This window comes from Protobothrops mucrosquamatus, unplaced genomic scaffold, assembly GCF_001527695.2.
Source record: "Protobothrops mucrosquamatus isolate PMUCROS unplaced genomic scaffold, P.Mucros_1.0 scaffold803, whole genome shotgun sequence".
In the NCBI taxonomy this organism is placed as follows: domain Eukaryota; kingdom Metazoa; phylum Chordata; class Lepidosauria; order Squamata; family Viperidae; genus Protobothrops; species Protobothrops mucrosquamatus.
Window position 1 is genome coordinate 411133 of NW_015387069.1, and position 19292 is coordinate 430424.

The 19292-nt window shown below is 39.2% G+C and overlaps 1 protein-coding gene across 1 annotated transcript in view; it reads right to left on the reverse strand.

Annotated features, from left to right (window-relative positions):
* Positions 1 to 13129, reverse strand: part of XPNPEP1 (X-prolyl aminopeptidase 1) — a 37065-nt gene extending 23936 nt beyond the window's left edge. The window contains exons 1-4 of the mRNA XM_015818828.1: positions 13108 to 13129; positions 5906 to 6005; positions 2528 to 2651; positions 1687 to 1750 (exon numbers count right to left, since the gene is read on the reverse strand). Of these exons, the coding sequence (XP_015674314.1) occupies positions 1687 to 1750; positions 2528 to 2644 (181 nt within the window). The 5' untranslated portion in view covers positions 2645 to 2651; positions 5906 to 6005; positions 13108 to 13129. The remainder of the gene's footprint in view (positions 1 to 1686; positions 1751 to 2527; positions 2652 to 5905; positions 6006 to 13107) is intronic.
* Positions 13130 to 19292: the final 6163 nt, after the last annotated feature.

A 19292-nucleotide genomic window follows, 5' to 3' on the forward strand; every position in this document is an offset into this window, starting at 1 on the left:
AGAGAGAGAGAGAGAGAGAGAGAGGGAGAGAGAGAGAGAGAGAGAGAGACAGAGAGAGAGAGAGAGGGAGAGGGAGAGGGAGCATTAGTGTTCAATGCCCAGTAATTTCAGATGCAGAAAATGTTCTTTAGAGACACTAAACTTGGCTAACCGATATTGTTTACTGCAAATCCCTGAGTACAAGTATCCTATTTTCATAGGCCTTGGACAGAGAAAAAGGAAAGCTGCAAGTACTCTATGAAATAGCTAACAGGATTTTTGTTTTATTGGAGAGTCATCTAAGGGTCAGCAAAAGCTCATTACTACTCTGGTATTACATCACCAGTCCAGCTGGTGTACATGCTGAAAGGGGAAGCAACAATTCAAACCTTTCAAAACTTTTTCTGCCCAGCATGTAAACTCCAAAACCAAACAGTTCTTCAGAAATGAGCTACTCATTGTTTCTCTCTTGTATGCATACATACAAATTATTATCAATAGTGTTATAATTTTTCCTTCTCAATATACACAGCGAAAGGGGGGAAGGGGGAAAGGAAAGGTCTCTAACTATATCTAAGGGTTCAGTCTGACATGTACTTACCCATTCTGGACAGACATTCTGGATAGAATTGTACAATCTCATTCACACTTATTTAGAAATAATCCCAGTTAGGGATTACTTTGAATAAATATATATAGAATTTTATTTGAGCAAAAGAAAAAAGAAAGCAAGATTGTTGGGGATGCATATAAATGTAAGGAGTGTAATATATCCAGATATGCAATGGATACACAATCTGAAGCCCAGATGTGATAGTCCTTAGGTCATCTGGCCTATTTGGTCCAACACGCTGAAAACAAGAGTGATCTAGAAAAATTTGGAAAGTGTGATGTGTTTCTTTTCTATCAGGAATCAAAAAGAAAAAAGAAATGGGTGTGGGTATGGTTAGAATCAAAGAAAACAGATGGTCCTACAGACAATCCTACTTATAGGATGTCCATCATGAAGAGTCAGAAGTGAGAAAACTCCCCATCTTTCACCCTGTTCTTGTCTGCAGCCTGTCCATCATTGGCTCATGGGCCATAACAGATTATCCATTATATGTGATCCACAAAAATGTTGAAAGGTTGCAAAATATCATCATATTCTTCAAGCAAGAAGCTCATATCTGGTATTTAAGAATGTTCTCTATTTACTTTAATCACTGAATACGGAATTAATACAACATCAAAGTCTCTGAAAGAACTTTAAATAGTCAACTTGTATTGATAATTCTCTATGACCAGCTGACATTTTATTGTATTAAAAATAAAATAAAAATACATGTCAATGCCTCAGTGCATACCAGTGGCAGCATAAATAACATTTATGTATTTTATTCTATTCCATTGAATATAGAACAGTTTATGCAGAGAGCATGCAAACTTTTGATTTTCTCACTTTAGTCAAAACTGAAACTAACCCAAAAAGAAATATAAAACATTTGGGATGCATGTTCTTCTTTTTTTTAATGCTAAGTGATATTTTGGGAACCGTATTTTACAGATGTCTATCTGAACATCTATATGTAAAAACAGACAAAGGAAAGGATATTCAAAAGAAAAGAAAAATACAGAAGTTTAGCTTCTCTCTATAATTTAATGAGAAACACAAAGGTTCCATTAAGGGCTCCATTCATAGGAATGGACACAGTTCTAGAAACATACCTGCAGACCCATTAAATCCACAAATGAACTCCCTACGGCAGTCACAAGGTGCAATGTATTCACTCTGAGGAAGACAAAAATAAAAAGCAAAAATAATGATGATCAAAAGGATACAAAGTAATAGAAAAACACATAAATTAGCCTTGATTTCTTGCTGTTATTCTTTCAGTCTTGAAATATGCACAGAAAGATCTTGGCATATTCCTCATCAGATGTCTTTGTATCATTAAGAATATGGTTGAACAACACCAAAAAGAATACAGTACTTCCATTAGGTTGGATCTGTCTCCAACTTTTCCTTTTTCTTTCAATGTCAATTAACCATGTAGCATTGCAGTTGATCCCTATATGGTAATTAATCTTAACTATTATGATCTGAAACATATTTATATAATTTTAAAAAAGTTATTTCTACTAGCAATGATTAAGATGTAGAATTCTCTGGATTGCTAGTGCTGGAAAACCTTAACTTGCGTTGCTTTGACAACAGATCTGGAATGGCCCAGAGTTCATGGCTGCCATGATAACCATAAACCTGATCCAACTTATTATGTTCTGCTTTCCATTGAAGAACTGTTCATCTACAAGGACAATGTAACTGTATGCAGTGAGGAAGTCTTTGCAAGTTTGAACACCAATCATGTGATACTTGACATTGCATGGAAGCTTCAAATTTACAATTCTACGTTACAAGGCTACCTCACTGAAATTGTACCTTGTTAATGATCACTGATATCACAGCACATTGCAGTCTGTTTGGTGAGAATCACAGTTTTTTCTATTGTCTGAATTACTTTAGTGTTTCTGAATGGCATTTTTCAAGCAGAAGACAATCCAGTACCTGATGAGCATCTCCTGAGGGCACAATGTAGGCTTGAATGGGTTCAGAAACATATTTGGAATTTTTCATCACTTGCCGGAGCTGCTTCAGCAGTTCTGTAGTTATTTTCGGAAACATGGTCCTACTAGAAAAATAACAAGTTAAGAGCTGATTTGATTTAAAATTCCAAAAAATTATCAAGTAGAAATTTTTCAATTGAAATCACTTGAATCTATATTTATAGCCCTTCCCAACTTTGCACAGTACAGATCGGATGAAATAGCAGCCTATGGAATTACCACTCCTTGTGGTCTTAAGACTTGCCTTTGAAAAGAATTTGTGCATGTGCATATGCCTTTGTGTCAATCTTGATTCCAGGTGTCAGAAGGTTTGACTAGACCCTGCAGTTTTCCTGGCAAGATTTCAAAACCACATTGTTATTGTCTCCTTCCTAGTGCTGAGAGGGAGTGACTGGCCCAAAGTTACCCATCCAGCTTTGCGCCTAGGACAAGACTAGAACTCAGGATTTCCCAGTTTCTAGAGTGATGCCTTAACCACTAACCCAAACTGCGGATAAGAAAGAGAGTTCTTAGAAACACATTCTATATATTTGGGGCACAATAGAAAAGGCATCAACCTTCTCCAATCAGTAGAAATCTTTGAGTTTTAAAATTCCACTGAATGTCCAGTCATGGAAAAACTGGAGTGGTTCATCATGGACCAAGGCTGGTTGCACAATTGTTTCCTTGATAAGCTCTCATGGATCTTACATTAATCATCTTGAATTATTTGGCAGTGGATAGCTGAAAGGGGGCAGCCTGGAAGAAGCTATATGTAAGGAAACATTTGGAGTTAAAAAGCAGCAGATGCTTTGAGACATGAGAGAAGGGCAAGGACACAGAACAGGAAGGAAATAATTCACAAGCTGCTGCTGTTTTCAGTCATAGGGAAAGTTCTGAGAGCCATCACCTCTTCCATGTTACTACATTTCCTTGCCAGGAATAAACAGCAAGCTCTACCAGCCAGGATTGTTCAAGGATTGTTCTCCATGGTAGGGGTAAATATTTGTTTGTTCTGAAAGTTTGAATCTCGCATTGTTAGCCATATTACATTACACCAGTGGTTCTCAACCTTTTTAATGCCGCGACCCCCAACTGGTCGTAAGTCAAGGACTAAACCGGTCGTAAGTCGAGGACTAAACCAGTCGTAAGTCGAGGACTACCCAACCGGTCGTAAGTCGAGGACTTTACCTGCCCGGGAGCGCCGCACATGCATGGTTCCGCCCCCTGCGCCGGCCGAGGCGTAGCTGGCAAGCGGCAGAGACGGAGCAGGCCAACCACCAGCTGGCCCAGCCCAAGGGAGGTAAGGCACCCGCCGGAAAAGGGGAAAAAAATGGCGGACAGCCTTGCTTGGCGACCCCCGTGAAATGGTCGATCGACCCCAAATGGGGTCACGACCCATAAGTTGAGAACCGCTGCATTACACAATCTCTTCCAAATTCAAGACAGCATAGATTAGTACTTAATGTGCTGATCAGCGACAATCAGGTGAAATGTTTGCTACATTAAATACTATTGACATATTCTAAGACATTACCTGCTGTGCATTCTCAAATGATTCCATTGCCTAAATGGTATAGATTTCACTGGACAATCAAGTGAAATGTTTGCTTCATTAACTACTATTGACATATTTTAAGATTAATTGAGGTTTGTATCTGAACAATTAATTTGGCAGGTGGCTGATACTTCTTCAAAAAGCAGAAGACAGGGAAATCTGCCATAAACAACACAGTACTCACACATTAATTGTCCCTGAATAAACTTCTGCAAAATCACTGTGTTTCCCCTCCATGGTGCATTAATTAGACGGCATTTTTCCTAATTCAATCATTTTTTATCACATCAAGATAATTATAAGACAACTTTTCTGTCCCTTGGAAAACTATGATGTTGTAAAGTAGGCTTGGAAATGGTGGGAGGGTTTTACTCTAATAATGCAAAAAAAGAAACTGCCAGACCAAATTCATTCTTCTTCAGACCATTTAAAAGAGATTCTGGAAAATAAACTTCTAACAATATTTTTCATTAGCTGGTGCTCCCTAAATGTAGAAGCTTCAACTTCTGAGACCAGAATCCCCAGTCTCATCTCAACAGATTTGGTAAAGGAAGGGTAGAAATTTCATCAAGCTTTTTCGAATTCACTGGCAGCCACCATTACATCCTTTTTTTCCCTGTGTTCCCTTTCAGAATTCTATTTGTTATCCCTATACAAGTTACGGTGCCTCAAAACATATTAGATCAACTGAAGTAATTGCTGTTTGACAGAAATTTCACTGCTGATAAATCTGATTGCAAGTTTCCACTCCAATATGTACCATGGCCACTGATCAATTAATGAAGCAGAAACTGCCTCTGGCAGGCAAGAATCAATTTGAGACATGGCATCTACTATACTGTAACCAATTTTTTTTTCTAGCACACTGCCAATAATGACTGAAATACAATTTCAAAATTGAGGTACTAGCTTTTGCTAATTTGAAGAATCTAATCCTTCCCATCTTCAAAATAATACTTTAATTTAGTAACATTGTGAAAAATATGATAGCAAATAAGCTAGGCATAAGATTAATGTTTCAGTATCCTTCAAATATCTTGCATAATTCTAACTAGTTTATCCATTAATGATATATTCTTTTTTTCTCAAATTAGCCTACTTTAGAACCATACTTTATAACCAATATTCTACTCCTAGATTCCTATTTATATAAAGTAGGTGCATAACATAAAAGAAAAGAAACAAGTGGTCTTGTCTTTCCTTTCCTTTCCTTAATATTATTTTATTTTACATCTTGGAAAATTATACCCTTAGACTTCTATCTCATGTTCCTATTCATGTTCCTTGGGCTTATAAGACATTGTCCCATTTTTCTGCCAAATGAAAAAGCACAAGTTTTCTCACAGATACTTAGATCCATTTTGGAAAGGAAGGAAGGAAGGAAGGAAGGAAGGAAGGAAGGACCTACTGGTTTCCTTTCTTTTATGTCATGTGTCTACTACCTAATCTGCATCTTGAGAGGACACATTGACTTCAAATGATGTATCTCCAAGGCCTCTGCCATAACACTATTCAATTTCTACCAAAAGGGCTGTCCTTTTTATTCCCTTTCCATTTCTTGGGAGTGGGTCACTAGACCAAATATCTATATTCTGAAGCATACAGATGATCTCCCTCATTTCATACTATCCACACTGCAACCAGGTAATATATTTTATATTAAAGCAACAAGCAATAATACAAATAGTAAAGTCAAACAAAAATGGAATTAAGTAGTTGTGTCTCTATAAAATAAACCTTCCCAAGTATTATCCAACATCATATATATGGGTCATATTTTACCTGTCCCAGGTAGGTATCCCTCCGAAACCCAAATTTCCCAGCCTTGGATAGTGAAATCACTTCTGTGTTCTGTTCTTGCTCTTCATTAACTCAGCAATACCTGACAAAGCAAAGGGCAAAACTTCAAAGGTAAGTAGACTTTGGCCATAATAACCTCTTTCTTCTCATAATGGATAATTGCAGATAATGACTGTTGCAAAAATAGACTGTACCAGTTCACAATAGCAGAACAGAAGGCAGCATGACATTCAGGGGAGAGGGGGGGAATAGGCTGGACTTCAGTCGAGATTATTCAGCCAGAAAGCCAAGGCATGTCAAAACTCTTAACATATTTCACAGGATTAGATTGTTCAGAACATAACGATATGAACTCAGTTGCCCAAGGCTATAGGTATATACACCAGCCTTGGATCAACTGTCATAATTCCGACCAACAAATCAGAAGGTTAGCATGCCCGAGAGCCTAAAACTCATATAGAAAAAAAGAAAAATTTGAAAGAACAAGGTGTATTCTATAGGAATACACTGTGACCTCTTCGGAAGAAAAGAAAAGATACAGAAAAATACCTATTCATTAACTTTTGTTCCAGGAACAAGTACCAGTTGATATGCTACCAGTAGGAAGAATTTCACAAAAGCAGTATTTTTTTTCCCAGGGTTCCCACTTGAACCCAAACCTCTCATTGCTACTGCAACTACATGAGGAAAGAACAGATTCTCCCCCCCTCCCCAGTACAATCCCTACTTTCTTTCTTTACTGCAGCTCAATTTATCAGCCCCTCAAGGAATTTGGCATAGCCTTCTACCTAATACTTGCAGCCTCTAAGAAGTTTCTTTAATTTGAGCACTTCCTACACAATAATTCCATACTTCTTTGTGAGTGTCCTTTTTGCCTCTCCTTGGAATGGGGATAATGAGAAGAAGATAAAAAGGCCACCAAGAGGTCAAAGGAAAGAGAAGAAACTTAGCATTCCAGCCACCACCTGGTTTTTGTAGTCAAATACAAAGTTTTCACAGTGAAGCCAAAGAGGGGAAAACAACTCCAATTGCTCCTGAAGAAAAAAGAATGGCAAAATGCAATGGCACTTTGCTTTGAAAAAAGAAGGAAGAGGCAAATCTAAGAGAGGTAGAGTTTCCCCCAAAGGAAAAACATTGGCCCTGCAACCTCAGACAAAATGTGGCAATAATAGATTTGCAGTGGTGCCTCTGAGGCAGCACCTGGACAAAATAATAATAATAATAATAATAATAATAATAATAAAGTTGGAAGGGACCTTGGAGGTCATCTAGTCCAACCCCCTGCTCAGGCAGGAAACCCTATACCATTTCAGACAAATGGCTGTCCAGTCTCTTCTTAAAAACTTCCAGTGTTGGAGCATTCACCACTTCTGGAGGCAGGTTGTTCCACTGGTTAATTGTTCTAACNCAATTCCAGCAGCCTTTCCTTATATGCTTTGGCCTCCAGTCCCCTGATCATCTTTGTTGCTCTTCTCTGTACTCTTTCTAGAGTCTCAACATCTTTTTTACATCGTGGTGACCAAAACTGGATGCAGTATTCCAAGTGTGGCCTTACTAAGGCATTGTAAAGTGGTATTAATACTTCACGTGATCTTGATTCTATCCCTTTGTTAATACAGCCCAGCACTGTGTTGGCCTTTTTGGTAGCTGCAGCACACTGCTGGCTCATATTTAAGTGATTGTCCACTAGGACTCCGAGGTCCCTCTCACAAAGTAGCTTAGCTACTGAAGATTTCCTCAACACAGACAATACGACTGGAATAGAATAGAAAAGCATCAAACCTAGATAAGTGCACCAATTTTGCTTGGATGGTACCTTAGTCTAGCATCTGAACTATTATGTTGCATGAGTTTAGTTAATTGAATATAATTCCACCACTGCTTTCTATATCAAGCAGCATATGAAAGATAATTAAATCAAGATAAAAGATCATGTCGTCAGTTAAAACATAAGACCTATCAATATTATTAATTATCCAAAACCTATTCTCTTTGATTGGCAAGTTTGTTTCCAAAAAACTAACGCTTGAAAGGTAAGAGGCAAAACAAGAGAATTATTAAAGTCTTCAGAAACTGTCACTGAATCTTGGCTTGTTTTCTCTTCAAAATTTTCTTTAAAATGCCATTAGAAAGATGAACTCTTTGTTATATATGGAGAGTAATGAAATACAGACTGTATTTTAGAAAAAAAAACTGTCATTTAATCCTTTCGGTATTAAAACCAATGAAGAACCCCAAATATGAATATTTCCTCAGAAATATTGCATTTCAAATGTTTATTCTTACACATTGTTGGTTTTACACTGGAAAGTTAAGGGTTTACGTTGATTAATTAGTCATTTAAAATTGCACATGTTTCTGATTTCTCTATTATGAAAAGTATGTTGAGAACTGAAGTGTAAAAGTATGGAATTAAAGTAAACCAAGTGAGGGGATCATATTTGTTTATAGTTCAGTATTGTAGAAAAAAAGTAATTAATGCTAGAGCAGATGATTTTTTAGTTGTGTTTCAAGTACTAGATTAGAAAACCAAGAGATTACGAGTTCCACGCCTTCCTTAGGCTCCCTTAGGCTTGAAAGCCGGCTGGGTTACTTTAGGCCAGTCACTCTTTCTCAGACCAGCCCACACCACAGAGTTATGGTGTGATGTTTATTATTTGTTTAAGGTCTTGTTTTGTTTTGCTTATTTTGTTGTTTATTAGATCATTTTAGCTTGATTTGTCTGTCCAATTTAGTGTTTATAGCTGTTTTTCAGGTGTTTTCTAGTTTTGTATGCCATCCAGAGCGGGGAAGTTAATAAATGTAATTATATTCATTACACAGTCAGCCAGATGTTTAGAGTGGATTTGGTATTTTTATCTACCTATCGAGTCCTTCTCAAGGACCTGGAATTGACAAATGTTGTTTGACTATGTTATTGTCAAACAACATTTGTCAATTGTTGCAGGATGCAAGATGATCCTAGAAAGGTATTGTCGCAGGATGCAAGATGATCCTAGAAAGTGTGTATAACTGATTATCGCAATACCAGGGGAGAGTGGAATAGAACAGGGCTTTTCAACCTTTTCACCCATTGTAGCACTTTTAGGATATGGCAATATCCGAGTACCGCCAGTCACCTAGCAAAGTGTCAAAAACTTGATGACCCCCCCAAAAAAAAGGAAAAAAATGATAAAGTACAGATAGTCCTCAACTTACAACAGTTCGCTTAGTGACTGTTCAAAGTTACAACGGCACTGAAAAAAGTGACTTATGACCATTTTTCACACTTATGACCATTTCAGTATTCTCAAGGTCATATGATTTACATTCGGATGCTTGGCAACTGATTCATATTTATGATGGCTGCAGTGTCTCAAGGTCATGTGATCCCCTTTTGCAACCTTTGACAAGCAAAGGCAATGGGGAAACCAGATTCACTTAATCATTTTATATCAGGGGTGTCAAACTCAATTTCAATGAGGGCTGCATTACCATTGTGGTTACTGTTGGGGGGGTTCCTTCTTTCCTTTTTTCCTCCCTCCCACCCTGCCTCCCTCCTTCTCCTTCCTTCCTTCTTTCCTTCCTTCCTTCCTTCCCTCCTTCTTTCCCTCCTTCTCATTCCCATCCCTTCCTTCCTTCCTTCCTTCCAGTGCTGATCCTGGCATTTCTGCTGAGCCCTGACAGCTGATCGGTGCTTCTGCAGGGCTTTCATGGCTCAGCAGAAGCGTCAGGATCAGCACCAGGCTCCAGCTGATCAGTGATTTTGCAGGGCTCAGCAAAAGCACCAGGATCAGCACCGGGCTCCAGCTGTTCAGCGCTTCTTCAGGCTCAGCAGAAGCACCAGGCTCAGTGCCAGGTTCCAGCTGATCCTGGCGCTTCTGCTGAGCCCAGCGCTTATACTGGCATTTCTGCTGAGCCCTGACAGCCCGGCAGAAGCACTGATCAGCTGGAGCCCAGTGCTGATCCTGGCGCTTCTGCTGAGCCCTGCAGAAGCACTGATCAGCTGGAGCCTAGCGCTTATCCTGGCATTTCTGCTGAGCCCTGACAGCCCTGCAGAGCCCGGCGCTGATCCTGGCGTTTCAGCTGAGCACTGCAGAAGTGCCGATTAGCTGGAACCCGGCGCTGATCCTGGCGCTTCAGCTGAGCCCCACAGAAGCACTGATCAGCTGGAGCCCGGCACTGATGCTGGCAGTGTCAGGTGTCTGAGTAACGAAACACTTAAAAGGACTTTCAGGCATATTTTCTCCTAAAAGCATTTATTGATGTTACAGTACGTCAGCACTAAATGGTGGAATGCTTAGAACTGCTTCTCTTCCGTTACGCATAGCATTCCACTCCCTTATTGTAGGGTCATGGTTCACATCTTCCAATCAACTTGGAAGATGTGATTTACTTCCGGTTTCTTTCTCCCGGGCTATCCTTGCTCCTCCCCCTTTCCTAGTTGCTGGTTTAACTATATATATACCAGACAGTTCTGCACATTGTCAAAGCAAGAATATACAGTATTTGCAGCGTTGACAGGCAGTTCTGCTGAGCCCTGACAGCCCTGCATCTTCAACCAGCTCTCACTCAGGCTTGTGCAGTGTTGCCACCGCTTCAGCTCATTCCCCTCCCCCACTACCACTTCTCTGGGATGGTTGCATATCACCTGCCAGGTGCCAATGTACCACCAGTGGTACGCGTACCATCAGTTGAAAAGCCCTGGAGTAGAAGATAAAGAATTGGAGAAGAACCCAAAATATCAAGATCTGAAAAATAAATTAAAAGATGCATTTAGAAAATCTGTGCATTGACAAAATTTTCATCTGTCAATTACAAAAGGCTAGTTGCTTGGATCCGCATATATACTAAACCAGTGATGGCAAACCTTTTAGAGACCGAAATGTGGTCTCGAAAAATGGTAGGAGTCCTTGACTTATGACCACAAGTAGTCCTTGACTTATGACCACAATTGAGACTGGAACTTTTGTTGCTAAGCCACGCAGGGGTTAAGTGAATCATGCCCAATTTTATTACCTTTTTTGTTGTGGTCATTAAGCAAATCATGTAGTCATTAAGTGAATCCAGTTTCCCCTATTGACTTTGCTTGTGAGAAGCCTCCTGGGAAAGTTGTAAATGGCGATTATGTGACCCTGGGATGCTGTGACAGATCATAAGTCAGTTTTTTCAGTGCTATTGTAACTTCAAACGGTTGTTAAATAAATGTTTGTAACTCAAGGACTACCTGTAATATTAATAAGATTTTAACAATTGTTGAGAAGAAAAACAAAAAAGTCTGGATAGGGATGCAATACCTGGAAGCAGCAGCAGAGAAGAAAAATAACTGAAGAAAATCACAAACTAAAAGAGCTGTAAATAAAAGTAGAATGACTTTGGCAAAAGAAAGCAAAGATACTACCAAAAGGAATAGGCTCCCTGAGTGCAATCCCAAAACATCTTGAGCACCTCTTGAACACCACTGACATTGAAAAATCACCATCAGTCAATTGCAAAATGCAGTTTTACTTGGAACAGCTTACATTCTGTGGTGATAGCTTTAAATACCATCAAACAACAACATCTGCCTCTCCCAGGTCCTTGGGAAAGACTTGATAAGTGGATAAAAATTCCAAACCCTAACATCTGACTATGTGACCAACCATAATAATAACATATGCATAAAATCTTTTATTAAAAGCTAAATCTTTCTGGGCTTTTTCAAAAATAGTGAAATAGAGGAACAATTTACTTCCAGAGGTTGTGGGTTCTCCAACACTGGAGATTTTTAAGAAGAGATTTTACAACTATTTGTCTGAAATGGTATAGGGTTTCCTGCTTGAACTCCTGCTCCAAGGCCCCTTCTAAGTCTGTTATTCTATTATTCTCTTATTAGTCTGGTAGTATTGGTACCAAGATATTTGGTACTTTTATCTATTATTTATGTTTAACAGTTGGTTCACATTCCTTAACAAATCAGTAGTGGCTCAAGAACATCTCATATTTAGACCCCATTCTACCAAAAATGTCTAAGGCTGCTTCAGATATCTTGGTTCATATACGACACCAATCTGCAAACCAGGAATGCCCAAACCTGAAGCCCACAAAAGTTTTGCAAAATCTTTGCAAATGTTGACATCAAAGGGAACGGAAATGGTTTAGATATATGAATAATTATGTTTATCACATCTAATTGATCTGATCCAAATTAAATTTGGATTAAATCATAGGTATGTTTCTTCTACTCATCTTGGCTTCACTTTTTTGCATGGGCCAAAAATAGTGCGGATGGGGGAGTAATGAAACATGTGTTTTAATGATGCAAAAAATACAATTTACCTCCTCGTATCAGATGTCAGGGTGCCTGGACATAATGGCAGTTTGGGCTCATGATGTGCATGTGTAAATTTTCTGACATAATGTAAGGTTATGAAGCGAGTCTCCTGGAACCCAACTTGAATCGTAAGTTTATCTTCGGTCTAGAAAGTACTGTGAGCCCTTTCCACAACTCAAGTTGTGCAAACAACAATGGCTAGGTTCATTCTTTTCAACTAAGCCAAAATCTCATCTTTGAACAGTTGGCATTCAAAGGAATCTTTTTCTGGAAGCTGAAGCTCGCCAGCAACATGAGAAGTACTTGGGAAATTCACTTTTCCATAAGAAACGTTCAATCAACATCGTTATTTGAACAGGCAAAGGCCCCATTGAAGTTTCTGAAATTTATTTTTGAATGAATACACATAGAATTAGACTGCAGTGTTTCTCAACCTTGACAATTTTAAGGCATGTGGACTTCAACTCCCAGAACTCCACAGCCAGCAATGCTGGCTGTGGAATTCTGGGAGTTGAAGTCCACATGCCTTAAAATTGTCAAGGTTGAGAAACACTGAATTAGAGAAAGCTATTCATGGATATGGTATTTTTGGATGTCTTGGAAGAAATTTAGACACTACCATTTATTTGAAGCCTCAGATGATCAAAACGCTTCCGATTTTCTGTGAACGCCTGAAATCTTAGCTATTCTAGTCCAGTCGCTCCAAATTAGTTTCATTTATATAAGCCCTGCACTCCATCTGGCTTATCATTGTTCAAGCCTCATTCCCAGGTTGCCCAGGAACCCCGTCATGTGCTTCTTCGCCAGCTCACATCCCATCCCGTTCGCGAACACATCCCATCCCGTTGGTGAAAAGCAGCATCGCTCCCGCCTCAACCTCTGAATTTCTCACCTGATACTTTGCAGGAAGGGGGCTCTCATGTCAGCGGTTCCGGAAACTGCCATGCACTACTGACGTCTCGGACCTCGTGAACGCCGGAGGGAGGAGCGATGATTCCCAGCTTCCGAGGAAGTCTTCGCTTCCTCAGCGGGAGGCGTTACCGTTGTTGCCATTCATGTTTTCCCCGGGAGGGCTGGCTTCTCCAGCGGAACGTTGGGATCCACAGGTGCCCGTTCGCTCCACCTGCAGAGCTGAGCCCATTCTTTGCTCTCCCCCCCCCCCTTTAAGAAAGCTGCGGAATTACGTATTCTCATCTAAAACAAAGCGAGCGATCCCGGATGATCAGATGGAATCCGGGAGAGAGAATCAAAAGCCAGCTACACTTCAGCTCTATGTCTTGTGTGAACGTACCCTTTGTCATTTTTAAAATCAAAGCTTATGGCTTTGTGTTTTATACCCACTACAGCTTGGTCAACAAAGCAGCATTAAATGAACCATCATTTAACATATTTGTGTTAACCCGCCCACGTTTCCGCCTAATGTGTTCTGTAGGCAGAGATTTAAATGGAGGGGCATTTCTTTTTGCTGTCTCCCATGCTGTCCATGCTGAACGTCTATCTCAGGGGTAGGCAACCTTGGCTCTTTTATGACTCGTGGACTTCAACTCCCAGAATTCCTGAGCCAGCAGCCCATACAAACTTCTTTTCCCAACAGGTTATCCCCAGCTAGCATAGGATTTCTTCTGGGAAACATCAGATTGCTGTAATATTTCTGAAGCTTTCATATAATCAGGGGTTTTTTTGTCATAGAACGCTCAGAACAGAGTTCCGGCACCTTTTGGGGATGGAACCTTGTAGGGTAGGCAAGGCGGGTTGTATGATGTGTGTGAGTTCCGGCACTTTTTTTTTTTTACAAAAAAAGCACTGCATATAATATTGCTTGGTTCTGTAAGTTGAATTTATATCTATTAAGAAAAAGGATAAATGTATATGAAAGGCAAAGCATTTGTATTTAATCAGTCATTCCAATTCAACTCTACTTGAAGCATAATATAATTACATTCTCCTAGGTTCTAACCTGGCTCTTTTTCCTACAAAGCCATCAGGTGCTCACTTACCCAAGCCCTAGTCATCTATCATCTGGATTAGTGCAATGCCTTCTATGTGGGGCTACCCTTGAAATCCATTCAGAAGCTTCAGCTGGTGCAAAGTGAGGCAGCGAGAGCAGTCTTTGGGGCACTAAGGATGGCCCATATTGCATCTCTGCTTTGCAAGCATCACTGGCTACCAGTCTGCTTCCAAGTGCAGTTCAAGATGTTGGTTATGGCTTTTAAAGCCCTTAATGGCTCCTTGATGAACTCTCTCATCCCACTAAGACAAGCCCATCCTTGTGCTGGCAGAGAGGGCCTTCTATGGATCTCAACAGTCAAAGAACTCCAACTATTGGGTTCCAGAAAAAAAAGCTTCTCTATTTCAATGCTTGCCCATTTGAACATCTTAACCTTTGGATTAAGAACTGTCCCCATCCTCCTATCCTTCTGCAAGAGCCTGTTGGCTCTGCCAATTGGCTTGGGGAACAAATGGGGGCGTTCCATGCTGGACGTGGCTGCTGGATTGATGGCATACACCATTCCCTCCCCCTTGCTTTCTGCTTTCCCCCCATCCATCTTTTTGTTATTTATATTGACGTATTCTCGTATTTTTTTATTCTATTAATTTTTTGTTTACACTTCATTTTTCCTTCTTACTGTTGTAAGCCACCCTGCATTCCAAATCTGGCTTATACCTTCATTATAATTGGCATGAATGCAAAGCATGCCTAGCCAAGCATGGTTCTATATTTCTACTGTTTGGGGTATTGGGATGTGTACTGTAATGCTTCCAGCTTTGTTATAAACTTGCTTAATTACAGCAGCCCGTGGGGGCAATATATATTTCCACTGGAGAAGATNAAAAATACTATTGGAAATGAGCAATTGTTAAATAGGACTTAGTATTCTGGTCTTCTTGCAAAGGAAAGATGCATGTCTCCAAATATAGGAAGCACATAATAGGAAAACAAATCTAATCTCATTTCCTCAATAGTTCAGTTTATACACTGTGGTAAACTGCGCTATACTGTAGTTTAGTTTGGGCTTATTGGGATGCATAAACTAGTCTTTATGACTTGTAAATAATGTTTTATGGTGGGGCAATAGTCCAGACAACTGTGGCTTATTGTCAGACACGAAGAATCAGTTCCACACAATAATTTCTAGTTAAGCTGATTTATTGGTCATGCCTATACACAAGAATCTAGTCAACTAATGGTCAGCACTAAATTGGCACTAGATAAGAGTTAATGGAATTCAAGAGGGTTTTGTGAGAACATAATTCCAAGCCCATTGCTCTCTTGACTTCATCTCCAGGCTCTGCTGTGCTTCTACTAACTTATTCAGAGATGCAAATCTAGTAAATATGTTGCCCAAGGCATTTAGAACCCATCTCTTCATCCAATTACATCAAACATAGATATATTTGTAGAGAATTAATCAATCATTACTGATAGTTCAATTTGTAACTGAGTATTAAGAAAATTCACTAAGTAAGTTATCAATTGAACTTTCTCAGATTACCCCAACAGAACAATACAGGATTTCATCTGAGAAAGAAGATCAGGTATTATATAGCTAAATTAGAGTTAAGAAGCTAAGGATGAATAACCAAGTTTCATGTCTCTTCAAACAATAGCATCAGGTGGCTTTGAATTCTGATCATCTGGATCAATGGTCTCTCAAAGAGGAGGATTGATGTGTAGTCTCCCCAAATGGCCTCAATAGGAAACGTAGCCAGTGACAAACTGTCCACTTATCAAGAAGCAAACTTATGACATTGTGTTCCCCCATATAGCCTCTCACAGTGCTCACCTCCATTTTTTCTCTTTTTTTTCTGGGCAGGTGGTGCATTACTAAATAATACAGTAATGCACATTTCAAAAAAATATTTCAGAAGAATTGCTTTGGACCTTTCACAAGCAGAGCAATTCTCTGCTATTCCTTAAAGCAGCCTCTTTTTTCCAGACCTCCACACCAGCCTGAAAAAAGTGCCAGCTGCATGATCACCTTAACTAGTGAGTAAACTTCTTAAGCAATTGCACTGATTTCAGACTTGTTAAAACACCTTTTAAAAAGTCTATTTTATTGAACAGAAGAGAGGCATGATACTTCTATGAGGCCCCAAACAATTTTTCAGACACAGTTCTACTAATTACATCATTACTGTGCTGCCTCTTATTTTAATTTTCTGAAAATTCTTCTAGAGCAGGTGTGTCAAACTGCCGGCCTGCAGGCTGGACGCATCATGCGGAAGCTGCGTCCATCCCATTGCCGGCAATGGCAAAACTCTCCCAATATGTTGCACGACGTCACATGACGTCCCGAGTTTGATATGTCTGTTCTAGAGTGTATATGCAGGGCAGAGAAGAATTCTGGGAAATAAGGGTGATGCTAAAAACTGGCCTTGCTTTCCATGTCATATTTTAAATCAGTGTTTTTCAAACTCATCAACTTTAAGATGTGTGGACTTTAACTCCCTGAGTTCCACAAGCACCTCCAAAAACTGATGGAAAGCCATGAGTGGTATCACAAAATAACACCCCCAGCTATTATAACAATGGATTTCTAATGTCTCCATTGTGCTAGACCAGTGGTGGCGAACCTATGGCACGGGTGCCAGAGGCGGCACTCAGAGCCCTCTCTGTGGGCACGCGCACCGTCGCCCCAGTCCTAGGCCTTCAGCTGGGTTTTATAAAATCTTTTCGCTTTAGGCTTCCGCCGCCGTGTGCAAAAAAAAAACAAAGGTTCAATCAGTCAATTTCAACTTCTCGCAGAAAAAAAAAAGATCTTGCAAAGTTGGAATTGATTGATTGAACTTTTTAGTCCCACCCAGTCTGCCATTACCACTGCAGCCACGCCCAGCCAATGGGCCACACCCACCCGGCACTCGACGATGCATAAGTGGGTTTTGGGTTGCAGTTTGGGCACTCAGTCTCTAAAAGGTTCGCCATCACTGTGCTAGACTCTGTGCTTCTAGAGGACTGAGACTGCAGAACACCTCTGTGTTTATAGCTGAACTATACAAAAGTAAATCTTTGAATCTGAACCTATTATTATTATTTCCAGGGCTTTTTCACCCTGCCACTTTTCTACTCAGGGGAAAAGTAGGGTTATGGAAATAATTCAGTGCACAGGATAACATAATTTCTCCCTAAACTCCTATAAACAGAAGCAAGCTGAATTTTGTCTTTGATATTTCTTATTGACTGTAGCAGAATGTGTCCATTTGTTAATTATTACAATAGCATTATTGGCAATGAATGCATTGCAGCATTTACAATAATTTCTGAATAGGAGTAAGTATGTGTTCATGTTAGAAGCCCGTATTAACTTGAAAGGTAGCATCCTTCCCCTGCAAATATTTATAGGTGTTTCAGAGAGACTTTCATTATTTGCTGAGGAGCTTAAAAGATTAAAGGTGTAGCATAGGCTTACAGGCCATAGTGAGAATCCAGGCAAGATACAAATAGAATAATACAGCCCCTTAATATGAATAAGGAAATAATACTTAATCACAAGCAACTGTGAATGATGGCGGTGCTTTGTGTGCTTTGAATAATAGGTCTTTCTTTTAGCAAAACATAAAAACTGGAGGGAAAAGTGATTTCCCAATCAAAGAGATGCAGATTGTTTCTTTGAAAATAAGCAAAGAGTTACAATGCTGTAGCTATTAACTAGGGAGTAAATCTCACTAAAATCCGAAATATTCACACTTAGTCATTGGCAAATTGTTCAAGGCAGCCAACAATGAAAAGAAAATGTATCAGAATACAGTAAAATGGGTTACTTCTAAATCATAAAAATGACACTGCAAAAGAAGTTCTAAAAAGCAAACACTGAATAATCTCTGCCAGCAAACTGACCAAAGCTCTTTTTCAAGAGAAAAACAATGGGTGGGTAGAAATCTTATGGAATGAGTCAGAGAAAAGGAAAAACTTTCTCCTCCTGCTGCCTTCTCTTCTCTAAATCCTCTTCCAAAGCTGGTTTTTTTTCCCACTGGGAAAAGCAACCATCTGGTTTTTGTCACATGCATATGTGAATCATGTGCAGTTCCGCCTCGTATATCAACATTGCATTTCGATTGTCACTTGAAATAAATGTAGCCTAACCTTCTCCTCCTCCCACAGTGTTTCACTTGGTAGCTCCTCATTATTTTCATCTTTTAGACATTTTGCTCATGATCTTTATTCCTTAAAAAAATATAAGATCTCCACATTTCAGGAAAATGTGAAACGTAGCTAAGTGAATAGGGCATTTGATTGTATCAGAGCTTCTACCTTATGAAAGGATTGTAACAAGCCAATATATTTAACAGATAACTCTGGGTACAGCTTAAAGTTATATTGTTTCCTCAGTGCATCTGCATTGTTCATTGGAATGCTTCTAGTACATCAAAGCTTTTGAAAGAAAGCTATTTGTCTCCTTTTGTCCAAAGAGCTTTAAAGTTATACAAGGAGATACAATAACATGGTTTCTGTGGTGCAGTTTGTGGGCGTTTTATATAGTTCTTCCTCCAGCATAGTTATCAATTGTTCTTTCACTGAATAGCTTTCCAATGAAATAAAAGATATATTTTAATAAACTGACTTCTGCAATAAAGCATTTAATAGAATTTCATGCCAAACATAAGAATCTGGAATTGGTTTAAACATTCATTATTTGGGTAGCACATTATATGAGGCAAACATGTTATTTCATTTAAGATAATGAAAATTGAACTGAATAAAGAGGTTGCTTTTTTTTCTGCTTCAAAAACTGAAATATGGGTTCCCAAACTTTTTTTGACAGGTATGAGTCTTTGAAATGTACCTATATGTTGTTGATATTTTTGCAAAATAGCTGTTAAGGGCTACTATTTATTCAGAAAATAGTAGACACAGAATTTTTTTTCCTTCTGTTCAGTCGTGTCTGATTCTCAGAAAATGCCTGGACAAGTCTCTCCTGTTTTCTTGGCAAGGTTTTTCTATGTCTTCAAATATAGATGAAATAAATGAGTTGCAAAACCAAATTAATAAGCACCTAAACAATAAAGAATAGAAAATTATCTAATACTAGCTCATCAGCAAACTATGACTGGCAAAGAGATAGGATTTTTTTTAAAAAA